This window comes from Drosophila kikkawai, chromosome 4, assembly GCF_030179895.1.
Source record: "Drosophila kikkawai strain 14028-0561.14 chromosome 4, DkikHiC1v2, whole genome shotgun sequence".
Taxonomy (NCBI): Eukaryota; Metazoa; Arthropoda; class Insecta; order Diptera; family Drosophilidae; genus Drosophila; species Drosophila kikkawai.
In genome coordinates this window covers 160828-180443 of record NC_091732.1, presented here as the reverse complement: position 1 = coordinate 180443, position 19616 = coordinate 160828, and the positions used below count along the sequence as shown (strand labels likewise).

Below are 19616 nucleotides of genomic sequence, written 5' to 3'. Positions count from 1 at the left end.
TTTCTATTTAATTTGTATTGCACATTTGCAAAGGGAATGGCAAGTTAGTAAGAAAACTACTGCTGAGTGTGCTCGACTGTGAGATACCCCGTACAGAAGCTCATTAGAGAAACTCAAATTTCTCGTCATCTAATTCATATTAATTTAGTGCCGTACAATCTGACGCAATCTGTGCTTTTGCTGTTGTTAAACAGCCGAAATAGTTGATAAACTATTCATATTACTCCCACATCGGCCGCTTCAGCCATCTTTGTTTACGTTTTCATGAGCCACAGCTGATCGATCAGCTGTAATCGGATGCGGATGCAGATGCAAGCTCTGTGGGAAAAATCCCAACCGTTCCTCACAAATGCGCTGAGTGGGAAGACAGTATTAACTAACAATGGGCATTTTAATGCCATATTTATTAACAAATTTGTTTACAGAAAGCTGTCCAGTGTGACTTTCCTTATTTTTTTTCGGTCACACTGGTTATCGAGCAAAATTTTTAGCGATTTTGCTATAACAATTGTTACAGCGGATTTTCGTCGTCAGAGTACAATGCTTTAAGAAGAAGAAATCAGAGTTGCACCGATTAACTATCGCCTAACTATCGCCAACAAACGGTGGTTAAATTTAGATGCACTCGGATGCGGTACAAAATGAGATATTTCGGAATAACAAACCTAATGGGCAGTTTGTTCAACGGACGGTGAATGCGGTTTGACGCTCTGTGAAAAGACCCTATTTGAGGCATTATGGAGGGAAAGTTGAAGGAAAAAAATAATTGTAGGACTGAAAAATTTTCTGCCCGCGAGGAAATAGTGGCATTGTTAAGTGTTGTCAAGGCGAAGCCCATATTTTGGTATTTAACCCACAAAAGGCATTTTATGCCATATTTATTAACAAATTTGTTTACAAACAGCTGTCCAGTGTGACTAAAGAAAATAAAGAAAAGCCTTAAACGCCATGAACAGGTCCATGGCTTTTCCTTAATTTCTTTGGTCACACTAGTTACCGAGCAAAATATAAAGCGATTGTGATATAACAATTGTTACAGCGGATTTTCGTCGTCTCAGTACTAGGCTTTTTTTATAGAGTTTTGCTGCCTTAAGAATTTTTATCTTATGTTAGTACCAGGCTTTAATTTAAAAAAAATATATCAAATAACATATTTTATAATTTATTTATGGAACATCTTTTTACATTTTTAAGTTTTAAAAGTTTGTTATTATTATACTATTTTAAAATTCATCGTTAAAAATATCATTTGTTTTTTTGGTTCTTCTTAGATAAATTTGATACATTTTACGTTCCGTGGTTAGAGTAAATAATAAACAAGATTACAATGTAAATATATGTATACTTTTTGGGCATGCGCAGACGTGTTTTTCAGGGATGCAATGACAACTTTAAGTTTTCAATAAAAAGCTCTTTTATATTCAGGACTTTAGGGGGTTGAAATAAGCTTAATATTGAGAAAAAAAGTTTTCGATACCACCTAAGCCGATATAGCTTATAACAAAAATAATATAACTTATCCCAAGTGAAGTGAAATTTCGAGATATGAAGAGCGTCTATGAATCCCTATCACAATGCCAGATAAGGAGTGTTCAACTATTTAATTTAAAATAATCAGTCAAGTAATGAATATCCATTTCGTTAACAACATTCGTTTTTGTGTTAGCCAAAATGAATATATAAATGGACAACTATTTGGAATACACCGCTACATTTTGAATAATAAACAATGATTGTTGAACTAAAACCAAAATGACGACCCTTGGCAAAAATAATACATATTCGACCCATTATTCTGTTAGCAAAATCAAGTCATTACTTTTTTTTATATTAAATTTCAACATATGCCTTCAGCATATCAGTGCTTCAACATATTTAAACCTGAACGGTAAGTTTTTATAGCAATATGTATGTATAAAGTATAAGTAATAATTCTTATTAACTTTAATATATATTTATATTTAGATTTGGTCAATTCGGGTCGGCCTTTTTTCGATGATATAAGCCCTAGGAATGTCTCAGCTGTAGTTGATGAAATTGCTATATTAAGATGTCGTGTTAAAAACAAGGGAAACCGCACGGTAAGATTATTATACCGAAGCAGGGTATTAAAGTTTAAAGTCTAGTACTGAGAGAACGAGAACTGTCACAATTGTGACAGAGGCCATACTCCATATAAAAAAACGCTGCGAAAAAAGGAAGAAAAAAATTGTTTCTCTCGTCGTTTTTGCGGGTACTATCATATCGAAAATTATATCTGCAAAAATTTGGATTTAATTCACAAAGGGCATTTTAATGCCATATTAAGTATACATTTTTGTTTTTTCAAACAACTGTTCATGGCCCTTTTCATGGCGTTTCCTTAATTTCTTTGGTTACACTGTTTACCGAGCAAAATATATAGCGATTGTGCTATCACAATTGTAACAGCGAGCGCTCTATGGAAAGTTTTACAAGTATTAAAGCCTCGAAGTCCCTTTTGATTATGCTACAGGTCTAGCACGGCTTTTTTCTGATCAAGAGATTGGTTTAAAAGAAATAAAATTACGGGAAAAGTCGCACGAAGCGCACGATGAGACAAAATGTCCTGAATTCGCCTCTTTACGTGGATATAGACACTCACTTGACAAAGTTAAACATTTCCTTAAAACTATTGAATGTTGAACATTCTTTCTAAAACCCAAACGAAAACATCATCTGCTACATTAACGAATTGTTAGAATTAGACGCACATATCAAGCAACATATTAGTATTTACACAAAGTAAAGTCAGCTTCAAAATTAAGCAAATGAGAGTTATATGGCGCTCCGTTAGAAATGAATAAAGGTTTAGCCACGTATGAATTTCGGTTTTATGTTGGGTGGATTCCTCCCATAGTGAAAATGACAGCTTTGGAAGTTTCCTGGAGCACAAATAAACCAGGAGGCAGTCTCAATTCTCAGTAGAAAGGCCGGACAGAGCTAGGCATGTAAGACAATTTTAAATTGTATTTTGCAGCTCCTTCAAGGCTGCCGAAAATTCGCGTTCAATGGACTGCATGTCCAACAATTTTTTCAGTTGGCTGTTCACCAACGCTCGTGTGAATATTGTAACGGTCTGTCGTCCGAGGGTAGCTTAGCGGGACGTCCAGGGTTCGCTCAGGAAATATTTGTTTGATTCAGGTGTGGTTGCTGTAAAAGATTTCCCTAAACCGTTTGCCCCCCAGGGAGAACTCGAGAGATATATACAGTAAAGAGTAAGAGTACGGTTTATTAACGAAATGTTCCAGTTAGGAGATTCGAGTAAAATTGGGCTGCGTGAGATGACAATCGGCGACTCGTGTTGCAGAGTGAGATCGGCTCTGTGGGTCCCGGCGCGGCGGTGTGTGTTGGCTTCCCGCGTCCCGGTTAGTCTTCTCGCGTCTGTAGTTCGCCGGTGGCAGCTCGTGCCTGGGAAAGAGAGAGAAGAGTGGTTGTCTGCTTCGGTCGGAGTTGCGGCGTGTTGTTGTTGTCGGACGCGCCATTCCGTGTGAAGAGCGTTGCTCGTGGGACTCGATAGTCTGCTCAGAGAATTGTTGTTGGACTCGAAAGTCTGCTCAGACTTCAGTTTTGGTTTTATTTACATATTTCAGTTTAACCTATTTATTTTCTTTAATCGCATTTCTTGTGCGCGGAGCGTCACAATATGTTTGTGCATTAGCCGTATGCCATTGCAGAATAGCGGAGATAACGAGAGGCGGAAAAATTTGCCAATATCATCCTAAAATCCGAATTCTTCTTTGTCAGGTATCATGGATGCGTAAGCGAGATCTTCACATTCTCACAACAAATATATATACATATACCGGCGATCAACGATTTTCAGTAATACATCCACCAAGCAGTGAAGATTGGGACTTAAAGATTGATTATGCCCAACTACGCGACAGCGGTGTTTATGAGTGCCAAGTGAATACCGAGCCAAAAATTAATTTAGCTGTTTTTCTGGAAGTAACAGGTAAGAATTTAATCCATAAACAAATTAGTTTTTCAATAATAGCCAGAAAGCAGTATAGGGACTTCCCATTCCGAAGTTTCTCATTTTGTTCCGCATCCGAGTGCATCTAAATTTAACCACCGTTTTTTGGCGATAGTTAAACGAATTTTTTTGGTGCAGCTCTGATTTCTTCTTCCAAAGCCTAGTAATCTGATCTAGTAAAAAATCCGCTGTATAAATTTAGACAGCGGCCAAACTCCATATAAAAAAAAAACGGTGTCGAAAAAAGAAGAAGAAGAACTTTTAGCCACGTCGTTTTTTCCGGTACTCTGACGACGAAAATGAAGCCTGCGAAAATTGAATGGCGTTGCCAGATCAAGATAGTAAACAGCTGATATCGCGCTGTCTTAATAATTCATTTGATTTATTTAGACACCCCTAATGGAGGGAAAGTTGAAGGGAAAAGGTGGCATTGATAGGGGCTGTCAAGGGGAAGCCCATAATATGGAATTTAACCCACAAAGGGCATTTTAATGCCATATTTATTAATATTTTTAATATTTTTTTTGAATATTTGTTTACAAACAGCTGTCCAGTGTGACCAAAGAAAATCCTTAAACGCCTTAAAAAGTACATTTTCGTGGCATTTCAGGATTTTCCTTAATTTTTTTTGGTCATACTAGCTCGGTAGCGAAATAAACAGCGATTCCGCTGTCTAATTTAGACAGCGGGTTTTTCTCGTCAGAGTACTAGGCTTATCAGTGAAAATTTTACCATTTCACTACGAAAATGTAAACAAAGATCGCGAGGAACAATTGAAATATGGAATTTAAAATGTGGCGCCAAAGCTGCAAGCATCCCCAAATAACTTGTTGGTGTTTTCCTGTATATTCTTGCCCAAAAATTTCCCCAATTTCTACTATTTAATATAAAACGCTTACTTCTACTTTATTATATAACTTTTGGGATACACACTCTATTTGGTGCATTTGCTCTTAGTTAGAGAAAAATCATTAAAATAACTCAAATTCCTCGTCATCTAATTTATTTTAAGTTAAAGCGGATAAAATCTGACGCAAACTGTGGTTCTGCTGTTGTTAAACAGCCTAAATAGCCGCTTCAGCCATCTTTGTTTACGCTTCCGAAGGGACACAGCTGATCGATCAGCTGTATTCGGGTGCGGACGCAGATGCATGTTCTGTGGGAACACGAGTTTCACATTTGTGAAAAATCCCAACTGTTCCACACAAATGCACTGAGTGGAAGACAGTATAACATTTTGATTTATATATTCTTCTGTGGAATACTGTTACACTGCACTTACATTTAAAAATAAATCTATACATTTTTGTGAATAACTAATATTTATGATAAATATATATACATATATTTAAAAATACAACTTCCAATTTGCAGATAATGAATTTCAAAACCTAAAAACGGATAGACGGTATTACGATTCAAAAGGTAAATCTTCCTTATAATAAACGTTGAAAATTGATTGTATTAATTCTTATTTAATTTTTTCATCTTCAAAAGCCGCGCGAGCGAAAATCCTGGGCTCGACAGAAATTCACGTAAAGCGTGATAGCACCATTGCTTTGGCGTGTTCAGTAAACATACATGCATCTTCAGTGTTATGGTATGATTAGAAGACAAGTATGAAGCTACTGTCGAATATGGTTCTTGTATCATCTTAATAATTTAGTCATAGATTTCCTTATACCCTTTCATAGAATGACAATTTCAGTTACAAGTTTGCAACGCACTGAAGAAGTCATTTCCGACCCTATAATGTATATTCATTTTCAGAATCTTTTTAATTAGTAACAGAATGGGCCGGATTGCACCTCTTATATTGCTGCAATAGACAACATTTAATTTCGCCGTTTTCGAATCGAAATATTATTTCAAATAGCTGTCAAATGAGCGATAGGTCTATTGATATGAAGGCTGAGGAAAATCAGAAAAAGTTAGGTGGTTTTTCCTATAAATATTTTATATGTCATATGTTGGTTTTTTTTTCGTTGTTTTCCATGACCGAAATGTCAACTGAAATCTAGTTAATCATTGTGGACGGTCGACCAAGTAGTGATAATGAGCCTAGGTGTGCGAAAGTCAACTACTTAAGGGGGGATATACATGTAAACCAAATTTTTTTTTGGCAAATTTTTTTTTTGTTTAAAAAATAGTTTATTACTTAAAGAATATACTCTGTAAGTTTCATCATCGAATTCCAACTTTAAGTGCCTCAAATTAAGTATGCAAGCAAAGTATACAAGTGTTAACGTGGGCGCATCAAAAACTTTAAACGTCTTTTTCTTTCAGCTTTAAATTTGTGCATTTTTACCTATGCTATGGACACGATTCACAAAAAACTACGTAACATATCAGAGTGAATCAAATTTTATTATGATCAGCATGAAATGATCTTCTATTTGAACCTACATGGTTGTTATAAAACTGAGTATTACTATTTTTTAAGAGGGTGGGAAGTGAAAACTGATCACCTGAAAATGACATTTTTTCCTTTAAATCAAAATTTAATTTTTTTGTCTTGATTTCATTTTGATTTTTTAGGTTCAAATAGAAGATATAGGTGTAGTAAATACAAAAAAATTTAGTTTACGGATTTTGGACAGGAATTACGAGCTCTATCGTGTCCATAGCACGGCAACTTAAAGCTCGAGGCGCTACGGCATATGTTCCATAAATCCGCCATTTTGTAAAATATTGTTTATAACTAATTTTTTTTATCATTTCTGATTCTACTTTTACCTATATCCAAAGTTTCACGACGATTGCTTGACTATTTCTTATAAAAAAAATTTTACGAAAAATGGCCAAATTTTGACCGCTTACATGTATATCCCCCCTTAATTAAGAAATAATTTCATTCAGTACAGTGCGGATTTCCCTTTGACATAAGCGACTTTCCCTTGTTGTTCCCTTCCTAGTCTAAAATTTTGATAGTTTTGAGAAAGTCGGACGATTATATCTTATACCTGCTATATATTACTTAAAATTGTAGAAAACGGCTGGAGCCTCTCCAAACTCATAACGGAAAGAGCTCTAAAAGAGCTACTGCGTATGAGTTCCCCCTTATACCTGTTACATTTTTTTCGCTTGACTCTATGTATACATAATATTGTATATTTATTAATAAAATAACAAATATTAGAAAAAATGTTTTATTAATATAATTAAATAAATATTTAAAGGTACCATGAATCATCGATTGTCGATTTTGATTCCCTTCGCGGCGGCATAAGCTTGGAGACCGAAAAAACAGATATTGGAACAACAAGTCGCTTGATGTTGACGCGAGCTTCCTTAAAGGACTCGGGGAATTATACTTGCGTTCCAAATGGAGCTATACCAGCTTCAGTTAGGGTTCATGTATTGACAGGTAAATATTAAATCTTATATGTATGTATGCACATATTTAAAAATATTTTTTTTTTCAGGTGAACAGCCAGCGGCAATGCAAACTAGTGCTGCCAATGGCAAAAAGGCTAACACTACTGCAATGATTATTAAATTCATATCAGTCAAAATATTGTTATATATTTCAAGTTTTAAGGAGAGATGACTATGCTAAAAAAAATTTTAAATAATCTAAATAAAATATTTTTAAGGGTAAGTTTATTTTACATCGTGAACTTTTATTTAGAGTTTATTGCCATCGAATATTTGAATATTCGAATTTAATTGAAGTTTAATAATAATATTGGGACCCTAAAAGAATGCCCCCTTTTTGGGCAGCTTACTAATATATTGAACTAGAGCCAGTGAACTAATATGCTTTTTACTTTAATTTATTTGTATACCCTTGCAGGGTATTATAATTTCAGTCAGAAGTTTGCAACGCAGTGAAGGAGACGTTTCCGACCCCTGGCTAGATCGATTCGGCTGTTGGTGCTGATCAAGAATATATATACTTTATACGATCGAAAATGTCATCTTCGCTGCGTTGAAAACTTCTGACTTAAATTATATGAACATATAGAAATACTTGATCCTTTTAATTAACTGGTAAAAAAAGCATGTTGCTATGTTTAGGCGCTCTTCAGGAAAATTCAAACAGCGTCCGCTGTTGAAATAATCAAACATTCCTGATCGATCAAACAGAGCTGCGCGGATAAGCTTAGCTCAGCTCTCAATGTAAGCTTGTTTCTGCAAGCTTATTGCTCCGCTTTCAGTCAATAATGTGCGCGCGGGTTTTTTCCATCCCCTTATCTTAATTTTATGTACCGCATGAAGCAAAGGCCGACCGTCTCATTGAGAGTTATTACTACTCATTTAAAGATTGGTTCTTTTTGAATAAAAAACAAGAAAGGAAGCTAACTTCGGCACACCGAAGTTTGTATACCCTTGCAGATTGGTTTTGATGTTTATATTATAAATTTAAATGCTGAAAACACTCACAAAACAGAGTTTCATTACATTTTACTTATACTTATTATGTTTACAGTTTGACAGTTACAGTTTTACATTCCCAGCTTTACATTTTCTCCACATTTACAGATCGTTTATATGACAGCTATATGATATAGTTGTCCGATTTTCATTAAAATGTTACCAAAATTCTGAAATAATAAGAGAAGCTTATATCTAAAAGTAGATAAGAATATGTTGAAAAACAACGAAGTTATAATTTTTTTCCTATTCTTTTTCCGATCGTTCCTATGGCAGCTATAAGATATAGTCGTCCGATTTTCATAAAATTTTTACCAAAATTCTGTAATAATATAAAATGGCTATATCTCAAAAATGATGCAAAAATATTGAAAACAGCCAAGTTATAATTTTTTTTCTAAAAATTTATCGAACATTTGTATGGGAGCTATATGATATAGTCGTCCGATCCGGCCCGTTCCGACATATATAGCAGTGATAGTATATAGAAGACTCTATGCAAAGTTTCATTCAGATAGCTTTAAAACTGAGGGACTAGTTTGCGTAGAAACAGACAGACGGACAGACGGACAGATGGACAGACGGACAGACGGACATGGCTAGATCGACTCGGCTGTTGATGCTGATCAAGAATATATATACTTTATAGGGTCGGAAACGTCTCCTTCACTGCGTTGCAAACTTCTGACTGAAATTATAATACCCTGCAAGGGTATAAAAATCTCGAAAAAAACGAATTCTTTTTTTTCTGGGTGTATGGGCTCGACATGGAAGCTTATCGATAGTTCACACTATATATGTGTACATATAAAAATTTATTCATATTGTCCCAACATAAAACTGGTTTTATTTATATATGTATATATATATACATATATATGTTTATATATGTTTACAAAACTTCACTTTGTTGATACTTATCCTAATAATACTTATCCTAATTTCAGAGAACAACATATTCCAGTGGAACGAACGCGTTTGTAAGAATATTCAATACAAATACAAACAATTAATTATAATTCCTATAGTAATACATACGAAATAAATATATATAAAAACAAATATTAATGTATAATATAAAAAAATTGTTAAAAAATCCCTTTTCTATAAAATTATGGGGGCATGATACATTTTCCATTTATTTCTATTGTTTCGACCGCTGGTGTATGCGAGTAGCTTTTAGCAATGGTAAGTATCTCAGAAGCTTCTCTCCCAAAACAACAGTGAAATTATTGAGATAGTTATTTCACTACATCAGAATTATCCAAGTAGGTATATGTAAACATATTTATAAAATTAGATACAATCAGTGATAATAATTGTGTTTATATTTGTAAAATACAAAAGATATGTTCATATCATATATAGAAATCAGTGAAAGTCTTCCATGTCTGGTGCTCTGAAAATGAGAATTCTTTGTGTATATAAGAAGCAAACTGCTTGCATATTTTTGAATACATACAAATACATTCAGAAATACATTTTTCTTCTTGAAATTTTTTCGAAATGTCTTATATATTTATATTTTCTTGGAACAGTTTTTGCTCTAAATATGTACTTCTTGCCGTTTATTCTTCGTGCTAATGTTCTCAGGTTGAGCAGTCTCCGGAACAGTTTCAAATATTTTTAATTTTTTCATAAGTTTGAATAATAAATAAATAATTAAAATTGATACATTAAATTTCAAGAAATATAGATAGGGTTGTGATTTGTAATAAGCATAATATATACATAAATACATACATATACGCGATCAAAGACCAAGAAATATCGAATGTGAAACATTTATTTATAAATAACACGCCTGTGTGTTTACTACACACGACCTTTAAAATATCTTACTTCGGGAATATTATTCTGTCTTTACGAGAATGCTTTAAATAATAAATAATCAAAGCAATATGAATAAGGATGATATTTAAATAAATACACCACAAATATTAAGTAAAAATTCGAATACAAAATTTGTAAATGCAAATAAATGAAAACATAAAAATATTAAATAACAAAAAATATATCCAAATAATATATAAATAAATATGTAACAATAAGTGAAAACATTTACAATGTGAATAAAAGTAATAAATCCGGTAATTAAATTAACAAAATAAAAAATACATCATAGAAGTTACACAAATATCAATTTAAATCACTAAACTTTATTAAGAATATCTAACAAATGGTACAAACATGGTGCAATTGAACAATTTTCATAATTAATAAAAAATACATTATTAAAATATCAAAATATGGAAAAAAACAAAAGAGAAAAGCACTCGAAAGCTTTTTCGACCCTGCGAAATCCTGTGACAGTTATAAAGAAAAGATCGGGACCCTTGGACGACGCGCTCGAAAAGATATACACGGAAGATGCAGGAAGACTAGCCCCCCCTTCGTCATTATCCTTTGCCCACAACTCATCATATATTGGAAACAAACTACGTCGCTGTAGCACTAAAGAGAAGAAAAGGGAACGCTGGCTCCTAACGCGAAAAACATGGCGTTACATGACAGACGCCGGTCGTAAGCTCATTTCTGAAGATAGTCCCAATAACATTGCCCAAATCGAGGCACATTTTCAGCGTGTATGTGCTTCTGAACCAAGATTTCTGCACTGGCGACGAAAAGGTTCATACCCGGGTGCCACACTTAGTTCGAAACGCCGTTCAAAACTATTATCGCGTCATTCAAGTCATCAAAGATATATCAATAATGAAGATCGTATTATTGAATTATTGCAAACATATCTCAAGCTACGTGATGCATATAATAAAACAACAACGTTGCTCGGTACTAAAACGATACGACCTGATCAAACATCGTCTCCTTCTTCCCAGAGACCACAAATCTCAACTTCTAAGAATAATATTCTACATGAACCACCATGTTCGGACTTGCACACGGAACTCCTCAACCGTCTAAAACTGTTATCGGAAAGCATTATATTTGGACAAGACGAGTGCATACAATTGAACCTGGGTGATATATCACCTAAAATTCTGGACGATAAAACTTTATTAAAGAAAGTCTATAGTACATTAAAAAAGAATCAGCTACATCGGGTCTTACATTCCATGGAACCTTCAAAATCAATCAATCATATAAAACACAATAATAGAAGCTACAGTGTTTCATCACTGTCTAGAAATCCCAATATGACAAATTTAGATAACACTATGAAATCGTATAATCACAGCTCTCTCTCTCACAATATAACGTCCCTAAAGAATCCCAAAAATATTGAAGAATATGATACTAGTACAAATATACTAATATCCCAAAAGAATGCCAATCCTATAAATCTGCAACAATGTGATATTAGTAAGAATGTACCATATGTACCTAGGCCCGATTGTCTTCATTTGGATCTTAAGAATAGTCTGGGATTTTCACAAAAAATAAAGAGCGTTGTAGCATTAGCTTCTTCAGGAACCCAAACGAATTTTATTCAATTAAGTGAATTAAAACGCTTGGCGGAAGAGTGCAAGTCTTTATTTCTTCAGTACTCTTCAGAGGAGAAGGACACACAGAATTGCCGTAAAACTTCAATCGATAACGAAGATATATCACAATCCGTAAGCGATACAATTAAACGTTATTTAAAAATGGCCAGAAAAAAAAGTGTTCACGATACCGATACAGATAATAAATTTCGATCTATTAATTATGATTCAACATTAAGAAACATCAAGGCAAAAGGTGAAATAAATCCGCCGGGATTGGATGATGGCTTAAATAAAGCCACTCAAACCTTAGATGCTTGGCCTCTAATTGCGTTGGATTTTATACGGGGCAACGACAGTTCCATAAATCTACAAAATGCCCATATTCAATGGATGAAGACTGAGAATGAGAGACGAGAAAAGGTGATGGAATGGGAAAAGAGTCAAAAATTAAGTGGATCCGTGTCAGACACCACCTCTGCTCCCACATCCCCATCCAGCCCTTCGAGGCAATTTCAAGATAAATTGTTGAGACCTTCTCCAAGCGGATTGTTATATTCTAGCTCTCACTTTCTTTCAAATATTTGGCATGGGCATGGGCACTCTAATAATATTACAGGAGCTTCGATAAATACAGTAAAAGAAAAATTTTTAAATATAAGTAAGTAATAAAGTTATTTTTATTTATTTTAATTTATATTACTTTGGACCTTTGGAGTCTACATCAAGTTCATAAATACGTGGAATAAATCTTTCTAAACGTTCTTTCAATCAGACAAGTAGCCTTAATTCGAGAGTCCCTCTGTCTGTCTGTCTGTCCCTATCTTCGCAAAGTACTCCCTCAGTTTTTAGGCTATCCGAATAAGACTTTGCAGATAGTCTGCTGACTATTCTTTTATTATTAGATCCGGGCCGGATCGGACGACTTAATCATAAAGCTGTCAAAGAAAAAATTAACCAAATAAAAAAAAAATATATATCGCTGTATTTTCATCTTATTTGAGATATGGACATTTGTCGTGCCTCTCATGAACTTGTCTTTAATGGCTGCCCCATTCCCAAAGGAAGAGTAGACTGGTAGTGGTAACAAGCGCGTAGCTCCACCGTTTTATTCTGAAATAGCCAAAACTCAACCTCACACAAATGGATCTAGTTAGTCTTAACATACCGCAGTGGGTTCTCCTAAATTTGCACGACAATGAAAAGCAAATTTTCCCGGCATTGTATAATGGCGATCTCGGTAGGCCTGTTTCTAACTTCGGCTAAAAATCCATACATTTTTGGAATACTTTACAAAATATTCAACCCCAAAATACTAGACGTTCGATAACAATTAACGACCGACGACAACATACATACATATTATATATACATACATATGTATAGTTTTTATTATATTAAAAATTCTAAAATACTTTAATTTTTCACGATTTAAAACGAACGAAAAACCGCTGTCACAATTGTGATAGCACAAACGCTATATATTTTGCTTTGCAACCAGTGTGACCTAAGAAATTAGGGAAAATCCATGAAACGCAATGAAACGCCATGAAAAGGGTAACCTGAATACCTATTTGTTAACAAATTTGAATTTGAACGGATTGGGTTTTGATAATGTACTACGCCGTACTAACATAACGAACAGCTGATATTGTGCTATAACAATAATTAATTTCAATTATTCTTACAGGCATTATGGAGGGAAAGTTGAAAGAAAAAAAAATAATTCTAGGATCGACAAATTTTCTGCCCGCGAGGAGAAAGTGGTATTGATAAGTGCTGTCAAGGCGAAGCCAATAATATGGAATTTAACCCACAGAGCTTGATTCGCATCCGCCGTCCGTTGAACAAACGGTCTATAAGGTTTTGCCGGTCTGAAACTTCTCATTTTGTATCCCATCCTTTGTGCATCTACATTTGACGTCCTTCTGTTGGCTAGAGTTAGGTGACGGTTTTTCGGAGCAACTCTGATTTATTTTTCTTAACAGTGAAAATTTGAACATTATCTACGAAAATGTAAACAAAGTTAGAGAGGAACAATTGAAATATGGAATTTCAAATGTGGCGCCAAAGCTGCAAGCATCCCCAAAAAACTCGTTGGTGTTTTCCTGTATATTAATATATTGTTTACTCATAGATGTGGCATAGCTGATCGATCACCTGTAATCGGATTTCGAATGTAGATATAGAAATGTATGTGGGAACATAACGAACAGCTGATATTGTGCTATAACAATAATTAATTTCAATTATTCTTACAGGCATTATGGAGGGAAAGTTGAAAGAAAAAAAATAATTCTAGGATCGACAAATTTTCTGCCCGCGAGGAGAAAGTGGTATTGATAAGTGCTGTCAAGGCGAAGCCAATAATATGGAATTTAACCCACAGAGCTTGATTCGCATCCGCCGTCCGTTGAACAAACGGTCTATAAGGTTTTGCCGGTCTGAAACTTCTCATTTTGTATCCCATCCTTTGTGCATCTACATTTGACGTCTTTCTGTTGGCTAGAGTTAGGTGACGGTTTTTCGGAGCAACTCTGATTTATTTTTCTTAACAGTGAAAATTTGAACATTATCTACGAAAATGTAAACAAAGTTGGAGAGGAACAATTGAAATATGGAATTTCAAATGTGGCGCCAAAGCTGCAAGCATCCCCAAAAAACTCGTTGGTGTTTTCCTGTATATTAATATATTGTTTACTCATAGATGTGGCATAGCTGATCGATCACCTGTAATCGGATTTCGAATGTAGATATAGAAATGTATGTGGGAACACGAGTTTCACATCTGCGTAAAATCCCAACTCAGATGCACTCAGTGGGAAGAGAATTTTCAACTTTTTGAGATTTTTTCAACTTTTTATCTAGTAACACTGTGTGAGTAACAACTGGCCGGCACGGCCTTCCTGACAATTCACACGTCCTCGTGTGGTTAGTTTTTTGTTTAGTTAATACCACTTAAATCATTTATTTTCTATTTTATTAGCTATTTACAAAACATACAAAACTCCTTTAACACAAATCATTCATTTTTAATTTATCTAGTAAATAGTATAATTACACAGACCTGAGTTACCTATCAAAATCGAAAAATGATGGGCAGCATATTTAAAGTTATTGGAAACAAAAAAAGAAAAAAACGAAAATGAATGACGAAAGCCTGATAATATCGGCAAAGGAGCAACATAAAGAAACTGCCAAGCAATTTAATCTGGCCAAGTCGTCCGTTCAGGGAATAATAAACAAATTTGATGAAAATGGCAATATTGAAAATAATATCGCAAAAAGAGGCCGAAAATCGACAACAACAGCACGTGACAAAAGAGCCCTGGCGGTAATTGTAAAGGATGATCGTCGTCAAAATTTACGAAATATAGCATATGAGTGGTCTGATATAATCGGAAAAGGTGTTAAGCGTAAGTGTACGCGCCTGAAGTTTTATAAAGTATGTACTGTGAAAGACCATATTACATACTTAATAGATTAACTTACTCTTAGGCAGAGCTTGCAAATAACTGTCGACGGGGTTTTTCCTGTGCTCTCGTTGCGAGTAAAACCGAAAAAGATCATACTCTCTCCCTCTCGCTCAGAGCAAGGGAGTTTTGCTGTCTTGATTTCGGTTTTTTGTTGAACGCTTTTCGTTGAACTCTTTTTACTTCGGCCTTTCAATGAGCCGTGCGTAAAGAGCGGGACGAGAAACGTTCGCACACAGAGAGCCAGCCAAAGACCAAGGGACCGAACAGCTCAGCGCGAACGGTCTTCACCTTTGTTTGTTTTTTTTTTTTTTTTTTATTTATTTTTGTGAACAAGTGTCCATATAACAAAATGCTATTAAAAATAAAAGAAAAGTTTTAGACAATGTTGTTTTTAAATCGCAACTAAACGTTTAAGGATTTGCTTGCCTATGCGTGTGAATGTATTCCAATACATACGCAAAAGACTTTTGTTCACTGACCACGGTTCATGGGACAACCGAAACAAAGCAGAATAGAAAAAAACGAGTTCGCTCTGAACGCGCGCGAGCTCATTCCAAGAACTCATGAACGGGTGCTCTCTGAGTCTTTTCGTAAAGAGTGAGAGAGAGACAGATATATGCAGACAACTAGAAACGGTCGACAGTTTTTTGCAAGCTCTGCTCTTAGGCCAAGGAAAAACCATTGCTTACGCTTCGTCAAGAGAAGAAGCGTTTACAATGGTCACGGGAACGGATATCCTGGACTCAAAAGCCAATGGAACACTTTCATATTTAGAGATGAAGCTAAATTTGATGTAATGATCCGTAATAAAACTGAAGCCTACCATAAAGACTGCCTTAAAAGAACAGTTAAGTTCCCAGCCCGCATTATGGTGTGGGGTTGTATGTCTGCCAAAGGAGTAAGCCAACTGCACTTTATTGATGGGATGGTCAACGCAGAAAAATATGTTAACATACTAGAAGAAAGCTTTCTGCCATCAATACCAAAGCTGGCTGACTGTGGCGAATACATATTTCATCATCTCATACTGCCAAGCGAACCAAATCATGGCGGCAGAATAAGAACATTGAGGTCTTAGATTGGCCATCAAATAGTCCGGACCTAAGTCTTATCGAGAATATATGGGGAATAATGAAAAGAAAACTAACAAGAAAGGAAGCTAACTTCGGCACGCCGAAGTTTGTATACCCTTGCAGATATTATTTCATTAAATTTTACCTATACTTATTGTTTAGAGTTTGACAGTTACAGTTTTAGATTCCCAGTTTTACATTTTCTCTACATCTACCGATCGGTTTATATGGCAGCTATATCATATAGTTGTCCGATTTTCATAAAATTTATACCAAAGTTCTGAACTAATAATATAAGCTTATATCTCAGAGTAGATAAAAATAGGTTGAAAAACAAGGAAGTTATAATGTTTTTTCTATTAATTTCCCGATCGTTCCTATGGCAGCTATAAGATATAGTCGTCCGATTTTCATGAAATTTTTATTGAAATTCTGAAATAATATACAATGGCCATATCTAAAAAATGGTGAGAGTATATAGAAGACTATATGCAAAGTTTCATTTAGATAGCTTTAAAACTGAGGGACTAGTTTGCGTAGAAACGGACAGACGGACAGACGGACGGACAGACGGACATGGCTAGATCGACTCGGCTGTTGATGCTGTTCAAGAATATATATACTTTATAGGGTCGGAAACGTCTCCTTCACTGCGTTGCAAACTTCTGACTGAAATTATAATACCCTGCAAGGGTATAAAAAATTAGCCTCAAAGAACCCTGTCTGAATTAAAACATAAGCTCCAAGAGGTTTGGGACTCTATTTCAACAGAGCAATGTCAAAATTTATTAAAATCAATGCCAATCGTTGTATGTTAAATGTGTCGAAAAGGCCAGGGCGATTTTAGCCAATATTAATATTAAAAACAAGAAAGGCCACACCGAAGTTTTTATACGCTTGTAGATTGGTTTTGATATTTATATTATAAATTTAAATTTTGAAAACACACACAAAACAGAGTTTCATTACATTTTACCTATGCTTTGACAGTTACAGTTTTACATTCACAGCTTTACATTTTCTCTACATCTACCGATCGCTCCTATGGCAGCTATATGATATGGTTGTCCGATTTTTATGAAATCCTTACCAAAATTCTAAAATAATAAAAAACGCTCATATCTCAGAGTAGATGTAAATACGTTTAAAAGCACCGAAGTTAAAAATTTGTTTCCTATTAATTTCCTGATCGTTCCTATGGCAGCTATAAGATATAGTCGTCCGATAAATAAAATAAATTTCATAAAATTTCAAAATTCTGGAATAATATAAAATGGCTATCAGGCCTGTTCTAGTTTCCACTTCCACAAAATTTATTCGGATCCGGATTTCCCTGACCTGTTCTAGTGTTCACTTCCGAAAAATGTTTACGGATTCGTATTTCCCTCTGTTAAGTCTCTGTTAATTTGCAGGCGAAACGTTCGGAAACTATTCGTGTGCCATTTGGCCGGCGGATTCAAATCCGCAAGATCAGAAATTAATTATTTTAAAATACAATGCGATTATGTATATGACAAATGTTAATTGTAATTTAATCCTAGTGGTTTTGGGAACATTATTGCATAATTGAATTAATTAATACTAACATACTTGATTTATAAATAATTATTTTGTGGGTGCGCCTTAAAATCGGTTCGATTCTAACCTTCAACATTATTGCAAATCTGCCGCCGCTGTGTCGTATTTAAGAGGGACCATTTAAGGGTTGTCAGCGTTTCAAAAAAACGGCATATGTTTAAGATTAATTTTGAACAATTACTTTTTATGTTTTTTTACAATTAAAAGATCTGCTATTAAGGTAAAATATATGAAAAAGTTTTTATGTTTAAAATACCAGCCAATTTAATCTACAAACTGAACAAAATGTTATGCGAAGGGAATTTTTTCTAAACCCCTTGGCAACTCTATTCTGGAGCATTTTGCAACCAGAACAGCTGATTGCGATTACAAATATTTCAAAATGTTTATTTCTAGCCGTAAATGCTTATTCCTTCGATTTTATTAATTAAATTAGTGCTTCATTATTATTTATGAGTTGGAGACTACAGCGGACCAAAATTTAATGAGCCCCTTTTAGCAAATCTTAGACAAGGCAAACTCTTTTGTTGAAAGCGACCAGCTGATTTTGTTTGGGAATTTAAGGGAAATTAAAAAAAAATGTCCTTAAATCACCAAGGGAAATTCGCTTATGTTGAAGGGAAATCCGCAAATGTTATTAAATTCACTTCCGAGTGGAAACTAGAACAGGCCTGTATATCTCAAAAATGATGCAAAAATATTGAAAAACAGCCAAGGACGGACGGACAGACGGACATGGACATATTAAACGCACCGTACGGAATTTATAGTGGTCGAATATATATGTTTAGGAGTGGGGTGGCTGCTCAATCCTCCGCAAAAGGATCAATAAAAGGTTATCCCACGAAGTAGAAAAAACGCAGAAAATTCGGGGGTCGAAAAGTGACAACGGCGGAGTGCCCGTAGCATACATATACGGTACTAAACTTAGCTTAGCCTAAGGGCCCGCTGCCGGCCGAGACGCCCAGCTTAACGGCGCGAGAGCGGGAGAGCGGGAGAACCGTGAACTAGAGCGGCGTAGCCGTCCCTAGAAGCGAGCGACGATCGGGAACACGGGAGCGTGCGATCGGTAATGCCGAGGAGCGGAGAGCGGGAGAGCGTTGCTAAGCTGGGAGCGCTTAAGCTTTTGGACGCTCGGTGGCCAGAGGGGGAGCAGGGGCCTCCTGGCGTAAACATTCTCCCCCCCCCTTGCAATCACTCGGGTTGCAATAAACCCGTACAGGACGATGGTATGGATGGGCGTCAGAGCGCCGCGTAGATCGTTGATGCTGGAGCGACGAGGAGCGATGAAAGACGGATGAGTGCCAAGGAGAGGCGGATGATTGCCATGGAGAGGCGAAAACTTGTCGTAAAGAGCTTGCTGAACAAGGCGGAGGCGTCGAATGCCGTGAACAGGACTCATCACTGTACGCTAGAAGACGTCGGACTTTCCGTAGCGGATGAACGTTGACAGACTCGGCTACGGTAGGATTAAGTACCTCGGGTACGTCTGCTTTCCAGAGCGATCGCGGTGTATGGAAATGAAGCCCTCGTATGTGATCTGGATGAAAGAAGATGACAGGAGATGAGTGATGGTCAAGTAAATGCGAACTAGAAGTATGGGGGTGACCGATGCTGCGAGCGGAGTGGATGCTCTGGACGGTCATGCGGATGCAGGAGAGTGTGGTGGTGC

General features: G+C 35.7%; 2 protein-coding genes across 6 annotated transcripts in view; both read left to right on the top strand.

Annotated features, from left to right (window-relative positions):
- The first annotated feature begins 1443 nt into the window (after positions 1-1443).
- On the top strand, positions 1444-9437 carry dpr7 (defective proboscis extension response 7). The gene is made up of 8 exons (XM_017163626.3): positions 1444-1888; positions 1966-2081; positions 3766-3976; positions 5372-5422; positions 5495-5597; positions 7177-7364; positions 7423-7594; positions 9322-9437. Exons 1-7 carry the CDS (start codon positions 1753-1755, stop codon positions 7545-7547), a joined length of 930 nt encoding a protein of 309 aa, XP_017019115.1. The 5' UTR covers positions 1444-1752; the 3' UTR covers positions 7548-7594; positions 9322-9437.
- Positions 9438-10206: 769 nt separating this feature from the next.
- The window catches only part of RhoGAP102A (Rho GTPase activating protein at 102A), a 56827-nt gene continuing 47417 nt past the window's right edge, over positions 10207-19616 (top strand). For all 5 annotated transcript variants that reach the window (XM_070287707.1, XM_017178100.3, XM_041776628.2 and 2 more), the window contains exon 1: positions 10207-12478. In XM_070287707.1, coding sequence (XP_070143808.1) covers positions 10624-12478 — 1855 coding nt within the window. In that variant the 5' untranslated portion in view covers positions 10207-10623. The remainder of the gene's footprint in view (positions 12479-19616) is intronic.